The following is an 18,411-nucleotide window of genomic DNA, read 5'->3' as shown; positions in this document are numbered from 1 at the left end:
GGAACCACAGAAAGGAGATTTAGCAAACTGAGGTAAAGGGGGGTAATAAGAACAGGTAGCTGTGCATCAGGGCACAAAGCTGTACGCCCTGCCTGCTTCTTGTTGAAGGATGACAACAACTCCTACGCCCCAAAGATTAAACTGCATTCGTTCCCGCTTAATCATTCTTTAACGTTTTATTTTGGACCCAATCTGTTTGCACACAGCAGCCCCTGTGCTGGGAAACCTTCACAAAATGGCTGCTGAAGCACCTGGGCAGCCCCCCGGGCAGCACTGCAGCTCGCCCCCATCTCACAACACCGCACTGAACCTAGCTCACATTTAATAACGAGTACATGTGCAAAGAACAGCATTGATGTGAACGGACAAGAAAGCCTGCGAGTTTTGCAGAGGAATTTCAGCCATGGAGCTGCTGTTCCAACAGTGCGACTGAACCTCCCCAGCCAACAGGGCGGTGCCAGACGACAAACACATCCTCAGGTCTCCTCTGCAGCACGAGGTTCCACGTCCCTGCGTGCTCAGCTCTCGGAGGGGGGAGGGCTGCTGCCGGCACTAAAGTAGGCTGTCACACGGCGGAGAAACCGCGTGAGAGGAGGCAATTCCTTGTGGTACGTCGTTACCGTGGTGAGCTGTATCCCTAGGGGTGCGTTTGTGACCACCACATTTCTGGAGCGCTCTTCGTCCGCCTTATCATCGCTTTTGTTCTCTAACGGACCAGAGAAACAAAACAAAGCAAAGAACCTCGCGTTAACACGAGCCATCCTTTCCTCGGCCCATCACACCACTCACACACAAACTCCCCGCCGTCTTCTCCGCCAAGTGCGCATGCGCGCCCCGCCAAGCCCCGCCTCCTGCCGGCTCTCAGCCCAGCCTCCCCTCCCGCCCCGCGGAGCTGATTTGAAGCGCGTTGCTCGGGCCTACAGGGCCCCACCGTCCCGTACCGTAGCCGTCCTCGGCTCCGCCGCTGTTCTTGTAGTTGTAGTGCAGCACGCCCCCCAGCATGGTCCAGCCGCCTATCGAGTACAGCAGCGCCGAGCGCGCGTTCCACACCGCCGCCCGCATCGCCCTCAGCGACTCCCGTGCGCCGGGCTGCCGCTAAGCGCATGCGCCTGGGGAGGGTGGAAAGATGGCGGCGGGCCGTGCGTGGGGCCGCGCATGCGCCCAAGCTGAGGGACGGAAGCGAAAGATGGCGGAACGCACTCAGTGTTAAAGCCTTTCTTATCCACTTTTATTCTCCATTGATTCAACCCCTGGTTGCCTAAAGCCACCACTTCAGACCACAGATGATCACGGATTAAGCTTAAGGCTGCTCAGATCTACACCGGATAAAACATCCTTTGGTTCCTGATACAGTATGAGAAAAGTAGCATAAACAACAGAGATAAAAAGGAATACAAATAAATTAGTATCTAGAAGGGCAAAGTACTAAGCTCTCCCCGTGTATTTATTTCATTTAATACTTAAAAACCTCGGTCTAAAAGGAAATGTAAATAAATCGTTCCTCTCCCATCATCACTGCCATACGTGTAACAATCCCATCTGTGCCTCTGGGTTGCATCCAGTCACGCCGCACTGGACACAGCCAGCTTCTTGAGGTGGTCCATGAACACCTGCAGGCTGACATCGTCCGTCAGGATCGGGGCTCCCGATTCCTGTGGATAAATGAAGGAAATAGATACTGAGCCTGAAATAGCGTGGCTGCCCCTCGGGACTAAGCAAAAGGAAACCAAACGTCAGCTCGAAGCTAATTGGCTGCTGAACCTTTTCCCTTTGAAGGGTAGGCTACTAGACAAGGTGCTACTTTGTGACAAAAGCATCCACAATGTATTTCAGTGCCGCCTTCACTACTGCAGAAAAGTCGCTTCCTTCCAAGGCATTAGGACGTATCGGTATGCTACTTACAGAGAACTAGATACACTAACTGTGGACTAAGGGTTTTACATCAGATTTGTAACAGAAAGCAAAAATCAATTCCTACATCAGCTCATCTAAAATCTGTAACAGATTCTCTATCAACTTAGCTGCTTCCATTAACAGCAGCCAGAAAATACATTCTCCTTGTCTACCTGTGCACTACGTAGGTAACTTGGTTACAGGAAAGATGAAAGGGACAAAAGCATTACCAGAACTGTTTATCTTGACAACCATGGACTTCAATTATCAGGATGAGTAAGAATCTACCCTGCCTTAGAGACAAACCTATTCACTCGGTTGTCTTTTAAAATACTACAGCTACTACATTGTCAGACAGTAATTCCATCACGGAACACTTGGTGCACAGAAATAACCTTGTTTTCTTGTAGTCCAAAGCACTGTTCCAAAGATCTCCAAAGACAACCACATATATATCGCAAAAAGCTGTTAGATAAGAAGAGCAAGACAAATACAACCCACTTCCAGTCTGAGGCCAAATACTATGAGACAAAATAAGACAGCTACTATGCAGACAATTATTCGAATGTACATTTTACAGCATTCCCAAACATGGGTGGCTCTACCATTGCTTACCTGTCCCCATGCATAGAGATTATTGTGGGTCTGAGAAGGGTTCACTTTAGACAACAGGAATCGGGCCTGTAAAGACAAAACATGGGAAAAACATTTGAGCAGTATGACATAAATGTCAGCTCCCCTAAGGCTTATCTCCTCAGATACATGACTGCTGATGTTCCCTGCTTTTACAGGGAAAATACTTGTTTAACTGAAACCAGTTTCTGAGATCAGAAACAGTTTTGTTTCATAAACAATTTGACTGGACTTAAAACTAAGAATCTGCTGACTTTTAATGGCACTGCTCTGAAAGGATCAACATTTGGGAAAGGTTTTATCACACAGCTGTGACTCCCATGAGAAAGACAACAGTACTGCTACAATGTGTTACAGATTTACAAGTTGTTTTGAAAGAAATAAGGTTAAGGAACATCACATAACCAGAGTAAGAGCGAGGAAGAAACCTTGGGGGAAGGAAAAGGTGGCATCAAGTTAAAAGTCAGGGTACCCTGCTGTTATCTCAAAGAGAGAGGAAGAATGTGATTGCATTCCTTTCCCTGCTGATATTCTGGAGTTAGTTGCTGGTGACAGATTCCTATGAGAGAACTCTCTATCCTCCATTTAAAAATGGCAGCATCACCTCTTAAGTTTCTCCAAGTGCTGTGCTACAGCAAGTGATGCTTGTCAAGCAGGGAAGCTCTAGTTCCATGCAGCACGGACATAGCATCAGCAGTGTCCCTTACAAGCCCTTTTCCACACATCAGAAAAGAGGTCAGTGGAGAACCAGGGCAACATGCTCACATCGGAAATGAATAAAGTTTTGTTTTGGAGCACCAATTCCTGCCTCTTAACTGCTACAAGCAAGAGGCTAACACTAGACAAACACTGAACTAAGGTAATGCCAGGAACAGCCAAAATAGAGACCATTTTATATTCTCATCTGGCATCTGAAAATGAATGAGCAGATGTTCAAACGTTCAGCGTGACTGACTGCCTTAGCCAACTAACTACATTCCCTGTCTCAGGATGCTTAAGTACACAGAGAAACCATTAATTTCCCACTGCTCAAGGAATAAAAGGATATTTACACTGGCTTTTTTAATTTCCCTTCTTTTTCTGCCCTCAGTAGTCAAAAATTCACTCAGGGAGCAACTGGCGTATTAAAAGACGCGGATGCATTAAGAGCTCATGAGAAAATCTACAAGCTCTGTACTTTTAAGAGCTAAATTACCATTGTGTTTAACTTACGGAACTGTTTACTTAGTAAAGCAAGAAAAGACAGACATTTGCTTTGCTCAACAGAGAGGGTTCTTGGAAAAACCTCCTCACTTACCTGACTGCCCCCATGTTCAGTGTGGACGTAACGTGGCATTGGGAATCTGGTCTGCAAGATTTCCTGGGCATCATCCAGTGGAGCTTGCAGTAGGTGCTTGAAGTTTTCAAATTCAGGCATGTCTTGGTAACCAGCTTTCTGCCACTGTGCAATAGTCTGTTCACAGGCATGGGGAGAAAATGAAGAGATAGCAGAGATGTTTACAGGCCTCCCCTTTTTAATCAGCACATCTTAAGTTAACAGAACATCACGTGCATTTCTGGTTACATAGAGTAGGGCAAACACATGCTTTCACTATTCTGTCAATAGCATTGTTTAGTTTCTGTCTGTTCCTTAAGAACATGCACTAAACACAGAATTCGGTAGCAGACTGAGCAGTACAAGAGCAGATTGTTCAAAGTGAACTTCAAGCCATTATGCTTCTGCCTGCCTCAAATTAAAAGCGTAAAGCATTTATAAATCAGTGACATTCCAAATCTGACGTGGTCTTCAGTGGAACAACCATCGCCTTATATTTTTTCCAAGGTCCACATGTAGTTGATAGTCCCTCTATACGCTTGCAGTTCACATATTTAACATTTCCACTGTCTAATTTTACCCAGCTGATGAGTCTCTTGCTTCCCAGTAGTTGAGGTAGGTAGGCACTGTTTAAAGTAACCTGGGAAGGCTTATTGTTACTATTGACTCCACCATCCAACTTCTGTTTGCATGGACCAAACAACTCACTACTCACTTTTCAGAGAGGACAAATACCACATGGAAGAATGTGGGGAGACAATAATGGAGCAGTCACAAGCTACCAGGCCAAACTTTAAACATAGCAGTCATAAAAAGTCAGTAGCTCAGTTCAAAAACAAAGAGAAGAGTTAAAACATCTCTCCAAAAATGTCACTAGCAGGAAGGTCAGACCAAATGCCAAGCTGAGTTTATTTAAATTCCTTTTGGTGTTGTGTTTGGGTAGAAAAAACTGCATGAAAGGCGCTCCTTAAACAAATCTGAAATAAATCATCAAATAAAAGGAACATTTCTAGAGAAAGAAGAGAGAAGCAAGCCACCTTCACCCTCTACATCGTAACTTCTTCAGAGTGTGAGATGTTCCTATAATCAAGCTGCAGCAACTCAGTGCTCCCTTATAAAACCTGACACAATTCCAACACTATGGGACTTTATACCAAAAAGGCACTGGAAAGCCAAAGCTTTAGATATTGATCTAAATCTGGAGGTTCAGAAGGAGCCTACACCTCAGTACAGGAGCAGCTGTAAAGAACATCCAGTATTTAAAAAGCAGAAGCTGGCAAAATTCCTAACTGATTTCTTTCAGAGTGGCAGTATTTAAGTGTCAAAACCCAGCAACCAATTACATATCTGACAAATCAAACAGCAGGTCTCTCTGCTCTACTTAGCTTCAGGTTTCTCTGGCCCTTTCCAGGCACAGCAAGGAAAGTTCACCTTTGTTTCCAAGCTAACTTGATGGCTATTTCTCACAGCAGAATATATATTTAACTATTCCAGCAGGATTTTTATTCATTACAACTGGCAACAGGCACATGATGTCACTATGCCAGGGGTAAGTTTTGCAAGTGGTTCATTTTGCACTAACAGTAGCATTGTTTGCATGCATGGCAGGAAGAGGGGAGTTCAGAATGGATCTCACCATACCTCACCAAGGTAGATAACTATCTGGAAGAAAGTATCCATCAGTAGGATTCTGTCAGGAAGAATGCTGCTGCTGTCCAAAAGCACTGGCTATGGAAAATAAAGGTCAGTCGTCATTAAAAACTCAAAACCACATTAACCTTACAGTGCAGGGGAACAACTCGCTCAGCCTCGCATGTACAGAGGAGTGTCGTATCTGTCAAGGGCTGCTTGACATATGAATGTTTCAGAGAGCCATAGGCCTACCGAAAATATAACTTGTATTGTACATTGCCTCATCTCATCCATTAGTAATTACTTCAATTAAGAAAAAAGAATAGATAAGGACCTTTTTGATGAACTAATGTTATCCTGACTGAATGCTCTTTACTTCGGATTGATTCACCTCTCTGTTAAACACTTACCTCAGGAGGTCCATGGAAAGAATAAGCATAAAGGATGGGCTGAATCATAATAAGAGACTGGGTGAGATCTTGCCTAGCAAAGTGGTGACGGTAATAAGAAGATTCATCTGGACTGTTATTGAAGACCTGCAGGAATGGCGAGCGTCGCAAATGGAACATGAACTGCATCAGAAAGATGAGTGAGAAACATCAGTGAGCTGCCAAAGCTTCTGCACCTCATAAACTGCAAATCCCCTGAAAAAAAGTCTCCCAGTGAACTTCCCAGAGTTCTTCACTTACCAGTTATTTGTAGCACTGCACTACGAGACCCAACACGCTCAGAAAGCATTGATTTATGGTACAAAACGCTTTACCATCCCCCACCCTTGCAAACTTCTCCCACAGTTGCAGGAAAGTTCTTACCTGGGGATACAAAGAAAATGATTCCGACAATCTGAACGAGTTGGGATCATCTTTGTTGTACTGTCCAAATTTCTGACACTGTTGGAAGCAAAACGCGTGCTTGGTTTATATCCCTCTACGAATCAACATCTTTTGGAATGGGTTTTGTATGTTTTTAAACAGAGCAAACAAGTCATGAATGTGGCAGCAAGAACTTAACAGGCTATTCTTATTTAAGTCAATAGCTTCTGTATCTTACAGGAATAACAATGACCATCTTATTTTATGTACATAAAAATCTTCCATTTTGAATCCAGATTCAAAGTTATTTAAGCATAAACAGTGCTTCTAGCACCACCCATTTTTTCCATTGGATCACCATCATAGTTTATGTGCTTTGCATGCTATGGAACACTTCAGCAAGCATCTCCTACTTCCTTCTAAAGCAACAGCAGACTAAAATTTCACTAGATGCTACACCAAAAACAAGTAGTTTGTCAAGGTTTTATGGTCTGGTTTGGCCTGGTTCCAAGACTAACAGGGTGACCTTTATCAGTTTCTTTATAAATTAATTTTTTTGTGTTAATCAACCACAAATGAGCCCACAATCATTTCAGCATGCGGTATATCTGTGTGTGTTTTGGAGCTCAAATTTTTATTTGATATTTTCCCTTTTCTTTTTTCCAGCACCTGATGTGCCAGAACTGTTAGTGTGAAATTCACTAGGGTTCAGATTAAGACAGAACTGACTGGGACTGTGGCAATTCAGGCCTGTGAAATCTGAAGAGAGAGACAGTATGAAAACACAGAACAACGCTACTAGCTGGGAAGTGATAACTCCCCTGAACTTTGTCCTGCTGAGATCCTACCTGAATGATGTATCCATTCTGAGGCTTCCTAGTTCAAGAAAGACGTGGATATACTGAAGCAAGGCCAACAGACACCAGCAAGCTGGCAAAGGAACAGGGCCCTAAAAAGCTAGGTTTGTTTAGTCTTGAATACAATGTTATGCTGTGCATAGCTACCTAATATGAAACTGAAGAAACTGGAACTCCAATTGGATATAAGGAACAGTAACAGTAAATCTCACTGTGATCAAATGTTGGAACAAGCTACCAAGAAGCAAGAGAAATTCCACCCCTGGAGATCATAAAAACTCAGCTGAACAAAACCCACAGCATCTAACTGTAACACAAACCCAGCCCTGCTTAAGCAGAGTGTTGAGACCTGTAGAGGTCTCTTCCTACATGCCTTATCATTTCACTATTACTTCTTTAATCGCAAGGTTTAACTCTTTCATCATGACTGGATGCTTACCTATCCCATCACCAATTTACTGATCATACTGCCTTCGCAGTTATCACATATTATAAGACCACAAACAGCACAAATGAAGCAAAAGTCAGTTTGGAGAAAGAACGGTGTTTTCATTCCAAGAGATCACTTCAACTGAAAAGAGATCACTGACTGCTGCTGAGTGCACTCCATCAGTCTTACCAGTCTGATCAGCTGCCTGTCCAGCCATCGCAGCACATCAGGTCCCTCCTCAGACTCAGCTCTGTACACTCCCAGCCGCGCCATCAGCACAGCAGCTGCTTCCTGGTCAAATGCAGCTTCTATGTGCTGAAGCTGACTTTGTGCATCTGCCCAGCTAAAGGATTAATAAAGGGTTAGTGCAAAATCTGTTACCAGCAAAACCCAATCCACAGTTCTTCCCCCATGGTAAGTACTCCATGGCCAACAAATGTAATAACCAGCTAAAGCAATACCAGCACACACACAGTGGCTTACATTTCTGCAATCCTGCCAAAGAACCAGCATGAGGTACTCACTTTCTGGCTATGGTGGTGACACGAATGCGTTTCTGTGTGCTGGAGTGTTGATACTGAGTGACAAACTGTACGGCTCCTCGGCCTCCCTGAGGTATTGGTGCATTGTGCTGCAAATTAAACAAAGTAAGCCCTCAACATAGGCTGGCTTTGCACGCTACAGAGACAAATCCAGGGTACCTGCTGAACAGAGTTAAGTTTAAGCTTGACATAGACCACAGAGGAGACACATATCTGTTAATGTTGTGTTTTATAAGAGCCCTCAAAGCTGAGCAATTCTGGATGCATTTTTAACTCCATACCTGGCACTTATCAGCTTGTCCTTTGAAGGATGGCAGCAATTTATTTATCATCCCTATAACACTGAACATTAGTGTGGCAGTGCAGGGTCTGACTAAAAGTTCTCTGGGTCCTATTCCCAACAACAGGAAACCCACAGAGCAGAGTGGGCATGAAACAGAATTCCTTTGGTTTAGTACTCCCAGCTACAACGTGCTCAGAAGCTTCCCCAGCCTGAAGTTGCTTTTGATCTGTCTCATAGAACAAACTGGAGGATAAATTCTCCAAAAAAAGTGAGACATTTGTGCTTTTATTCTCCATCACGCCTAATAGCAAAAAGACATTTTCCTCTTTGTGAAATTAATGCCATCAAAAGATGAAAGAATGCAATTTTGGTACAAAGTAAAAATACGCAATTTACAAATACAGAAACAACCGCCTGCGAATATCACTTTGGCACCAAACACTTGTCTACTTTGCAACCATCCATCTACAATACAAAAGATGCCGTTGGACTTGATGGCCCTGTTACAAACAGCTGGTATATAAAAATGAAAACAAAAAAAGAAAAGCCAGGGCTGACCTGATTTACCACTTCAAAGTAAATGGCCAGAGTCGTGCAGGGATCCAGGCCACAAATTTTCCACTGAGATGTTCCTCCAATTCCGAGTTCCTGCACAGAATTGAAAAGAAAACAGCCTTTTGTATTTTGGCAGCATTTAAGGTCAGCTCACGTTAAATTCTGATCAGAGACAGGACGCGATCCTTCTGCATTTATCTTCAGGATGTGGATTAAGTTACTGAGAGCAATACAGTTAGAAGGCAGCTTTATGGGGTCAAGAACTCAGTCCAGCAAGCACCGCCTTTTCTCACATTCTATGTTTTTTTCACGTTGGAAACGTACATTTTCAGAAACACAGGGTCCTTTCACGTTCAGAGATACACACGGTCCAATAGCTCCTGCAATTTTCAGCTCCCTGGATGTCTAGAACAAGACAACAAAAATTCTTAAACAAAAAAAATCAAGTTAGTCAAATGGAACACACACAGACTGAATGAGGTGCTCAGCTTCAATCAGAAGGTGAATATACAAGGCTACCAAGGAAAGAATCCTTGAGTATTCTTGCAGGTCACCTACTGCCACAGTTGGTGAAAATAAGCTCAGCTTTTTATTATTATTAATTTTTTTAACCATAAATTTAATAAAGTTTCAAATAAAGAATGCCTTCTCCCATTCCAGAATGATGCTTTTTCCAAAGGCACTACAGCTGACTTCAAAGACGGAGAATTTTCTACATACAAATACCTAGTCAACTTTTCCAATCAACAGCACTTGCACTTCTAAGTCAACGTCAGCTAATTAAACTCATCTCTCACCTTCACTTCCAAATTTGCACCAAAAGCCATCCGAAATTCCCCATTGAGCCCTTTGCTGAACACCCGCTGGAAGGTCTGCTTGAAGAGAGAAGTGTTGAAGGAATCTCCCATCACCATGTGTCCTCTGAGAAGGAAAAAAAAAGCCATGCAAGGGAACTGAAACAATTGAGTACTAGAAGTGTATCACCAAGGATACAACCCTTCCAACTCTCATGCACTCAAATACAGGCAGAAACTGTTGTAAAGCATGCCTTTGCATACGTAGAATTCGCATCAGGGAATGTAGTCGTGGATGCCTCCAAAGCCAAACAAGTTAGTGCTCCATCTTTGCCAGCTTGCTTTCTAAACTATATTTCTTGTCATCCCTTCAGCTGCCTTAAAAACACTTCTGTTTCAACTGGTTACAAACACCTCTACCCAGAAGAGAGCTTTGCTCAGCCTACTTCTGTTAAGAAAGCAAAACGAGCTGTTAAGCATGAGGAAATCTGGCCAACACAATGAAAGCATTTACCCACCATGCCTGAAGCTCTGCTATTCTGATAGCATTTCAGTCACGCACACACCACAAAGGATACCTCTTGCTACCTGCCAGGGCACTTGAAGGAGACAGAAGGCATTTACAAGACATGTTGCATCATGCTTTAGAATACCTTTCTCCAAAGCAGGACATTGAGTTTTCTACCAGCAGTGTTAACTCTTACGCTACTTTGAGGCTTCAGAAATGTGGACTGGGATCAGGGGAGGTTTACCATGTAACTCCTGGCAAATTCAAACCACAATTTAGAATAAAATGCCACAAATCTCACCCTTTTGCTCTCCTAGAAAACTAACTGCTTTCCAAACTGTTCTCCCCTTCTAAAAAGAATAAAAGTGCCACCTTTGTGTTTCCTGTTACAGACATACCCAGTGAGGTTTGCACAACATTTCATCTCTAGCAGTCCAGTCTGATCCAGGGCGCAGGCATAGATGTCAATGCAATGCCCATTGGTGGCAGTGCGATTGGCCAGAGTCTCATAGTGCTGGGGAGAAAAGACAACACAAACAATATTAAGGAATATTTAGGATGCTGCACTAGGCAATTTTTCCTCTGTTCTCCAGCTGAAGTCAACGCACTGCTGCATGAAGCATAAACGAAGCCATTGCCAGTGCTGTAAAGGTAAAGAGCTGTCTGCTTGAACATAATTTTTCCTCCTAGGCTGTTTGCCCTTGGATAAACCTGAGCTGCAAGCTGCAAGTGCAGAGAAGACACACATTGCTACCATCATACAAACACAAGCTCTTTGTGATAAAGAACCTAAAGGTTTCTAAGTGATAATTAAGCAGACAGGTATCATACTACTCCCTCTAAGCTGACAGGCACATTTCGCACCTAATATTTTAACTACTCTTTCATATGTCAAGAGAAAAAGCCGCCTTTTTGGAAATCACCAGTTCTTGGAGTAGAGGCTTGTTTTTTTCCCCTCTCCTATAGGAGGTAAAAGGACTTCCACTCCCCATCAGCTAAACGAGAACACTGAGATACATCTGAGAAGGCACAGGACCATACTTGGAGAAGTAACTAACAGTAAGACTCTCACCCATCCTTTGACCATTCTCATAGCTTAACACACAGAAAGGCTCATGCATTTCATGAACAGCCATGCAAATGTCTGGACATACTAATTCCATACCAAGAAAATAAGACTTCTGTGACCTACAGAAGGATACTGGACAGCTGCCTATATAGGTTTGGGTCATCTCCTTCCTCCCAACCCCATTCTGTATTCTAACACTTGCATTTGTATTTTGCCTTTAAACACCTCCCCCCCACGCAACAAGTCTAAGCTGCTGTGTGTGTTTTCTCCCTCAGCTGACACCAGCACCTACCTTGGTAGCCTTCTTCATGAACCTCGCGTTGTCCTTCTCTATGTCATGCCAAGAACGAATGGGTGTTTTCAATTCATCTCCCACCACCATGCCTGGTCCCTGTGTCGGTGGACCACCTGTAAATAGCATTATTCTGGCTCCTGTGTTCGGAAACGTGCCCTAAAATAAAAACAAGATCTTATATTAGAACTCAGGGAGAGGACAATGCTTTCTTTAGAGAGGAATCTGTACGTTATTCTGCAACACCACCTGGGACCTATCTCTGTTACAGGCAGGCCTGAAAAACAGCAACACATTTCCTGACAGGCACCCTCTAGGTAAGACTCAAACTACAACAATCTTCACAACAGGAAGTAGGCAGTTTCTATTCTTTTTACTTCTACCTTAAATGACCCTTGCAAAAAAAAACAAAGAATCACAGTACATACATTCACCTTCATGTGGCAATATACACAAGAATTAGAAACCTTTAAACACCTGCACCTTTCACACAGTTTACAAGTAAATATAAATTCCTAGCCCGCTCTACACCAGCTGGTAGTAACTCATGCCAGACATCAGCAAAGACAAAATATGCCACTGCATCTCAATGTAACTGGGCTGCAAAACCAATCTGCACTGAGACCTGTACATGTCTCAGCAAAGACTGCCACGTGCTTCATTTGACCAGCTCATCCCTAACAAACAGCTGCAATAAAAGTACCTCTAGCAAGCCAACTGCAATCGAAAGAGCTACTCCAGTGGAACGCAAAGGCCTCTTTCCTTGGGTCACTGGCCACGGGTCCCTTTGAAGTTCTCCAAGGAGATCTGTTAAATTCATGTCAATCTTATGTACTGGCTGCAGGAACCTGAAAAATTGAAATGTTTTCCCACTTTAAGTGTGCCCCTGTTCCTAGCACACCTTAATTACACTGGAAGACTTATCAAAAGCAAAGTGTTACACAGCACGTTCCTTTATGTCCAGACTATCCAAGCTAACAGGCCTGTGCAAAGTAACAAAATTGATCAAATGAAGCCATCAGGAACTGACAAGAAGGCAAAGTCACTCACAGCACAGGAAAGGACCTTAGTGGTGATTTAGTCTACCAAAAGGTAGAGGAGCTGCCACAGAAAAAGAGAAGCGGAGAATAAAGGCAAACATCTGTATTCAACAGAGGCAAATAGGGCTTCGCTGTTCAGGGGTCACTGCCTGCCCAGCAATTGTTGTTTTTTGGGGTTTGACTCGTCCAAGCAAGAACTGTTACTCATAAACAAGGGCCCCATGAGGTGGTCAACCAAAAAGGCTCCTGCTCTAAACACATTCGACCCCTGAACAATATGCTTTCATAGGACAGCTATGCTATACTTCTCAAGAAGAAAGTCAGTCTGAATAGCAATTATGTTCTTGTAACTGCAAAACTGAGACACCACAGAAGGCAAAAAAATTGTCCTAGTAAAGCTCACCCACTTGTATCGCTTGATGCAGGGCAATAACTCTGACAGGACAACACCATTTGCGTTTTGTTACAAAAACACCTCTTGGAAAACGTAGGTTTAGAAGTGTGATCCCAAATGATATAAAACACCCACCCTGCTCTTCTGCTGGTTGCGCTTCTGTAGCACTCACCTGCTCGAAATAACAGGCTGCTCTGGAGCTTGAAGAGGCCTTCCCTGTTGAATAGGGACAGCTGGCCTTGAAAGACCAAGCATATCCTACAGAAAAGGAAAAGAAAAGGAGGCAGAGGAGACTTCATAATCAAGCACTACACACTGTTGGCTTTCAAGCAACAGAGATAAGAGGAACAAGCCACTGGCCTAACAGATGGCAGGACATACCTGTATTTGCTTAGCTGTCAGGTCCTTAGTGCCTCTAAACACGTAGCTCTTAGAAATCCCTTCACAGCTCAGCTCATGAACCTGGATCATTCTGCCAAACGTGATAAGCCCCACTAGAGCGTCAGCAGGCAGCAGACTTAGGGACATCTGGAGGGACTCCTTCAATGCCTGCAAGTCCTCTTCCAAGCACGTGTCGACAACATACAGGAAGATCAATGGCGTCTGTGGGCCTCGCTAATGCGGAGAGAGATTGATTTAATAAGCTTGTACATGAACTGGCTGACACTTTGCCCAATGACTCCAGAAAAAGAATAAAATGAGCCCTATCTCAAACATCTTACATGAGTGCTACTTATTTCCATTAACTTAAGTACAACAAATACATACAAAAGATACCGCAGAATAAAATTTTGGAGACTGCAAACTTGCCTATGTATGATTTACCTGCACTATATATTCGATTGTTGAAAACTGAGGCATAAGTTCAGCTGGTTGGTTGACTTCAGATATGCCTGCATACGCTGGAGGGAACTGAAAAATAGGACCAAAAATTAGGACAAGTTGCAGGGCAGAAATGTAGGGCTCTCCTCTGCGGTACAGAGGCTGCCCAGCTTATGATGTGTTTATTCAATTCTTTACTAACTACCAACTGTACCAACCTGGTTAACTCATCAGAGCCCTGTACAGCTGCTTTGCTAAGCACGCATGACAGTGGCCAGCGCTACCAACAGTTCATCAACCCAGTGTAAGTTAAGGATAGGACTCAAGCAGCAACCACATCAGCCAAAACTTGCTTAGCCACATGAGCGTTTCTGATAGTAAAAGTCTACATGAATCTAATAAAGTTTATATTCAGCAAGAACAGTAAAAGTCACATACCAAAAACCACACTGGAAGCACATGTGATAAAATGGCTTTTTAGCTATTTTCCGTGTTCTCCGTGCTATTAAAATCACTAGCAAAACAACTGAAAATAAGCAAGATTTCTTATATAACAGACTCATTAGCAAGCACTCTGGCCTGGCTTCAACAAGAGGAAAGCCCACGAGATGAAATCTAGACAGGCAGAATTTCTGCTTCTTTTAATACCCTTTGCACAGTGAGATCATCAATAAAACACTCCTAAAAGACAAAAATGCTGATTCTTCTTTCAACGTACCTGATTTCTCTGAAAGCAGAAATTACAGGCCCAGAGCTTGGCCCGATAGTCAACTTGGCTGCAAAGGAAAGGTGAGGCGTTAGTATAAGAACGGGAACAATTTCACAACCCAGCTTTATAGTTGTCTGTGCTGATGAAGAAGAAACAAAATACCAGACACTTCAACCTGATGGATAGTTTTAGGGATTCAGACTCTTGTTCTAATGCCAGAAAGCCTGTTAGCTCAGGCAGTCCTGCTGTTTCCAGGCTTGCTAGCATGAGGGATCACCAACAGATTGTCATAGCTTAGGATGCAGTAAGCAAACATTTGCATCTAATCACTCTTTTCCTATACTGAGGCTTATCTCAGTCCCCTTACTGTTTGTACAGTTGCAGCACGCAAGTACTCCAGTCATAGAGCTGCAGAAGCCATTTGCTCACATCCTGTACGAACACAGAACAAATTAGCTGTTCTCTGCCCTAAGGAGTTTCCTCTCCTCAACCCATTACGACATACTACGTTGACTGCTAGTGCAGTGAAGCCTGCATGGCTTCTTCCTTCATGGGTTTGACCTCTTCCTACTTCCTCTTGCTAGCTTTTCTGGTTTATTTTGCAGCCCAAAGCAATGCTCCAAGGAAGTATGTTAGTAACATGGCTCTGTGACAAAGATTATTCCTCTTACTTTCTCAGCACAACTCCAAAGAAAACCAATACTCATACTGGAGCTGGCTGATAAGCAAGGGAATGTATAGAAAGCATGAAATCAAGTGAACACCACAGCCCAGAGGATAACACCAGTATAAACAGCATCTTTAAGTTCCACCATTCACCATAACATTCTCTAGGATGATAACAGCATTGCCCATGTCCCTATTATTTCCAGCTGAACAGCCTCCCTGATGATACACCTCTCTTCTCAGGCTCTGGCAGCTCCAGCAGTGGGTGCTATTCAACACACCTCACCAGGCATGTAAGGCTTTCAACATAACCAGTATATCTAAAAGAAAGAGGCTGCCAAGCACCATGTTGAGAAAAAAGGGGAACTATGAATAACCATAATTATTAAGGATGGAAAAGACCCTACAACCATCATGTCCAACCATCAACCCACCACCCCCATGACCACTAACCACGTCCCTCAGTGCCTCTCCACAGCTATTGAACATCTCCAGGGATGGTGATTCTACCACCTCTCTCACAGGGCAGCTGTTACCTGGGAAAAGAGGCCAACCCCCACCTCAGCACAACCTCCTTTCAGGCAGTTACAGAGTGCAATAAGATCTCCCCCTGAGCCCCAGACTGAACAATCTCAGTTCCCTCAGCTGCTCCCATAAGTCTTGTGTTCCAGACCCTTCACAGCTTCGATGCTCTCCTCCGGACACACTACAGGACCTTAATGCCTTTCTTGTTGTGAGGGGCCAGCAGAGCTGAACGCAGGGGGACAACGACCTCCCTGCTCCTGCTGGCCGCACTACTGCTGATACAAGCCATACAAACCAGACTCTCCCCATCCTCCCCGGCCCCTCCGGCTCAGCGTTACATACCACAGCGGGTTGAGCACGGCCTTGCAGGTGGGCCTGCTGCAGAGCACGGGCTCGTACTGCACGGGCGGCAGGTCCGGGCGCTCCCGCAGCGGGGTGAGCAGGCAGGAGAGCGGCACGACCATCCGCGTAGCCTCCAGCCTGCTGGACGGCCACACGTTCCAGCTGAAGCGCACGCCGTCGCGCTCCTCATTCTGCTGAATGAACTCCAGGTAGGTCGCCATAGGGCAGCTCTGAGAGCAGAGGGGAGGCCGACCTCAGACGAAAACACGCGCTGCAAATACCAGCCCGCCCTCCTCACAGAACGAAGGGCCGACAGAACGCTCCGGTGCCGGCTCTTCCCGTCAGCGGCACCTCACGGCGGCACCTCACGGCCGCAGCCCGCCCGGCTCCCAGCCGCCGCTCTCTCCCGGCAGGCCCCGCGCGGCCAGCAAGGCCAGCTCAGCGGTAGCGGGCTGCCCTCACACAAGATGGCGGCACCTACACACGACGCCCTCCCGCGCCATCTTAGTTAAGGGCATCCCGCCCGCCGTTCCGCGTGACCCTAGCAAACATGGCGGGGAGGGTCGGGCCGAAGAGCTCCCATTTGTCTCAGGCCAGCCATGCCCGAGTGAGGCAGGAGGTGGCGCTCAAACAGCAGCAGGTGAACAGCCATTGCTCTACGGGTCCAACAGGAGAGGCGTGAAGCAGACTGCACTGAAAAAAAAAGAAAACAGGGGAAATCCAACTAGCCAATCAAGCACAGCTTTCACTATCAAAGCTTGAAGTTTGCCATTAACGTCTTAAACTTTGGACTGCAAGGCTAGGCACGTTAAACAGTACCCGCCAGCTGTACTTTCTCTCCATTAACAGTACAGCCTGACACTGCAGTTCATGCTTCTGCAAACACCCAACATTTATATTTCATAGCACATGGTAAGGGGGGCAGCTTACTAGACCAGCTCTCCACTCCCTACAGCCACTGAGAACAGGCTCTGTCTCCTGTTTCTGGCTGCCAGTAAATATGGTCATACTGCATGAAGTGACAAACGATATATCGTTTCCATGAAAGCTGTCTTCTAGCTGGAGTACAGACAATGTGCACTGTCTCTGCTGCAGCAGGATGCAGGCTCTGTTCTGTTAGGTTGCCTTCATAAGAGGCAATCCCAGCCTCACACCTCAGGGAAATCATCTTTGGCCACACAACAGGTGCCTGAAGCTGAGGTTAAGATCAGTGAAGCAAGCAGTGGTTTTCTCAGGCTTCAGTGTGCCACATGGTTAAAGGCAGCAGAGAAAGAACAAACATCTCATAGTTTCAGCCCCCACTTTGTGACAACACTTCTTCCTCTGCAGGAAGAGATGTTCCCCTGTCACCTCGAGAGACAACGCTGCCAACAGAAGGAAGAGCCAGCTGTGGGTGCACACAGTAGCTAACACCATCAAACTTGTTCCCATTGCACCCTAGTAGGCCGTCCTCCAGAATTCAGTCTATATTAGCCAACTGCTTACTACTTGGAGTCAGAATCCCTCGCTTGCTGAAAGTTCAGTTGCAGAAAGACTTGGCCTTCACCCTCCCAAAAAATGTCCTGGAGGGCTTATTTTCAGACAGAGTTCCGAGAACAGATGCAACGGGTCCACTATTGTGATCAACCCCACTGATGGCTTCCCAGTGCCGGGAGGCTATCACAAAGATAAAGTAGTTGTGTAGACATCCTGCAAAGCTAAGCCAGAGGAAGCAAGCTGTACTGAGACCAGGCTCTCTCCACAGAGTTCATGTATCTACATTGCCCTGCCCACTAGTACTTCATCTCAGCCCTCTGTTATTGTAGGTGGTGGAGAGATGACTGTACCATATATGCACAACATTTTCATTGATGAAATGAGCTGACTTTTCAAGATGTTACTTGATGACAGGACAAGGAAGAGGTGATGTAATTAATTTCCCTGTTAGTACAAAAGCCTGTTTACTTCCAAAGAAGGATTTGAACACACATTCCCAAAGACAGTATCACATCTCTAACGCTGCCAGATAACAATAGCTAGAAAGCTGTATCTGGTTGCCTCAAAGAATAGGCCTCCGTTCCAGCATGTCTTTGGCCACTATGAAAGGGCAATAGGCTTACGAAAACACAGTTAATACATTATTGCCAATTCATGAATCCAGAGATGCATAGAGAAGGAGCACGAGAGGCTATGCTCAAAAGAAGCACAAATTTGCCTGCATTAGAAATAGTGTGACCAGCAGGAGCAGAGAGGTAATCACCTGCATGTACTCAGCACTGGTGAGGACACGCCTCAAGTACTGTGTTCAGTTTTAGAATT

General features: G+C 44.8%; 2 protein-coding genes across 2 annotated transcripts; both read right to left on the bottom strand.

Moving 5' to 3' along the window:
- Positions 1-305: 305 nt before the first annotated feature.
- On the bottom strand, positions 306-1,121 carry SMIM26 (small integral membrane protein 26). The gene is made up of 2 exons (XM_072333122.1): positions 942-1,121; positions 306-706 (listed from the first exon to the last, which is right to left on the bottom strand). The coding sequence occupies exons 1-2, from the start codon at positions 1,060-1,062 to the stop codon at positions 519-521; spliced, it is 309 nt and encodes a 102-aa protein (XP_072189223.1). The 5' UTR covers positions 1,063-1,121; the 3' UTR covers positions 306-518.
- A 93-nt stretch (positions 1,122-1,214) lies between these two features.
- Positions 1,215-16,524, bottom strand: SEC23B (SEC23 homolog B, COPII coat complex component). Its single transcript, XM_072331045.1, has 19 exons — positions 16,114-16,524; positions 14,590-14,647; positions 13,875-13,961; positions 13,431-13,664; positions 13,222-13,307; positions 12,319-12,463; positions 11,616-11,774; positions 10,653-10,768; positions 9,750-9,873; positions 9,277-9,357; positions 8,956-9,045; positions 8,097-8,203; positions 7,762-7,915; positions 6,286-6,363; positions 5,884-6,045; positions 5,483-5,569; positions 3,824-3,979; positions 2,509-2,574; positions 1,215-1,652 (listed from the first exon to the last, which is right to left on the bottom strand). Exons 1-19 carry the CDS (start codon positions 16,332-16,334, stop codon positions 1,563-1,565), a joined length of 2,301 nt encoding a protein of 766 aa, XP_072187146.1. The 5' UTR covers positions 16,335-16,524; the 3' UTR covers positions 1,215-1,562.
- Between the last annotated feature and the right edge of the window lie 1,887 nt (positions 16,525-18,411).

This window comes from Excalfactoria chinensis, chromosome 3, assembly GCF_039878825.1.
Source record: "Excalfactoria chinensis isolate bCotChi1 chromosome 3, bCotChi1.hap2, whole genome shotgun sequence".
NCBI lineage: Eukaryota > Metazoa > Chordata > Aves > Galliformes > Phasianidae > Excalfactoria > Excalfactoria chinensis.
This window is presented reverse-complemented; position numbering and strand designations above follow the sequence as displayed.

Excerpts from the sequence above, each read along its gene's own strand:
- SEC23B (XM_072331045.1), bottom strand. The coding sequence starts at position 16,334 with ATGGCGACCTACCTGGAGTTCATTCAGCAGAATGAGGAGCGCGACGGC. Across the intron at positions 9,874-10,652 it reads TGTTGTGCAAACCTCACTGG|AGGACACATGGTGATGGGAG; the intron begins GTATGTCTGTAA and ends TTTCCTTCTCAG. Across the intron at positions 5,570-5,883 it reads CTTTCCATGGACCTCCTGAG|CCAGTGCTTTTGGACAGCAG; the intron begins GTAAGTGTTTAA and ends TATTTTCCATAG.
- SMIM26 (XM_072333122.1), bottom strand. The coding sequence starts at position 1,062 with ATGCGGGCGGCGGTGTGGAACGCGCGCTCGGCGCTGCTGTACTCGATA. Across the intron at positions 707-941 it reads CGGAGCCGAGGACGGCTACG|AGAACAAAAGCGATGATAAG; the intron begins GTACGGGACGGT and ends CTGGTCCGTTAG.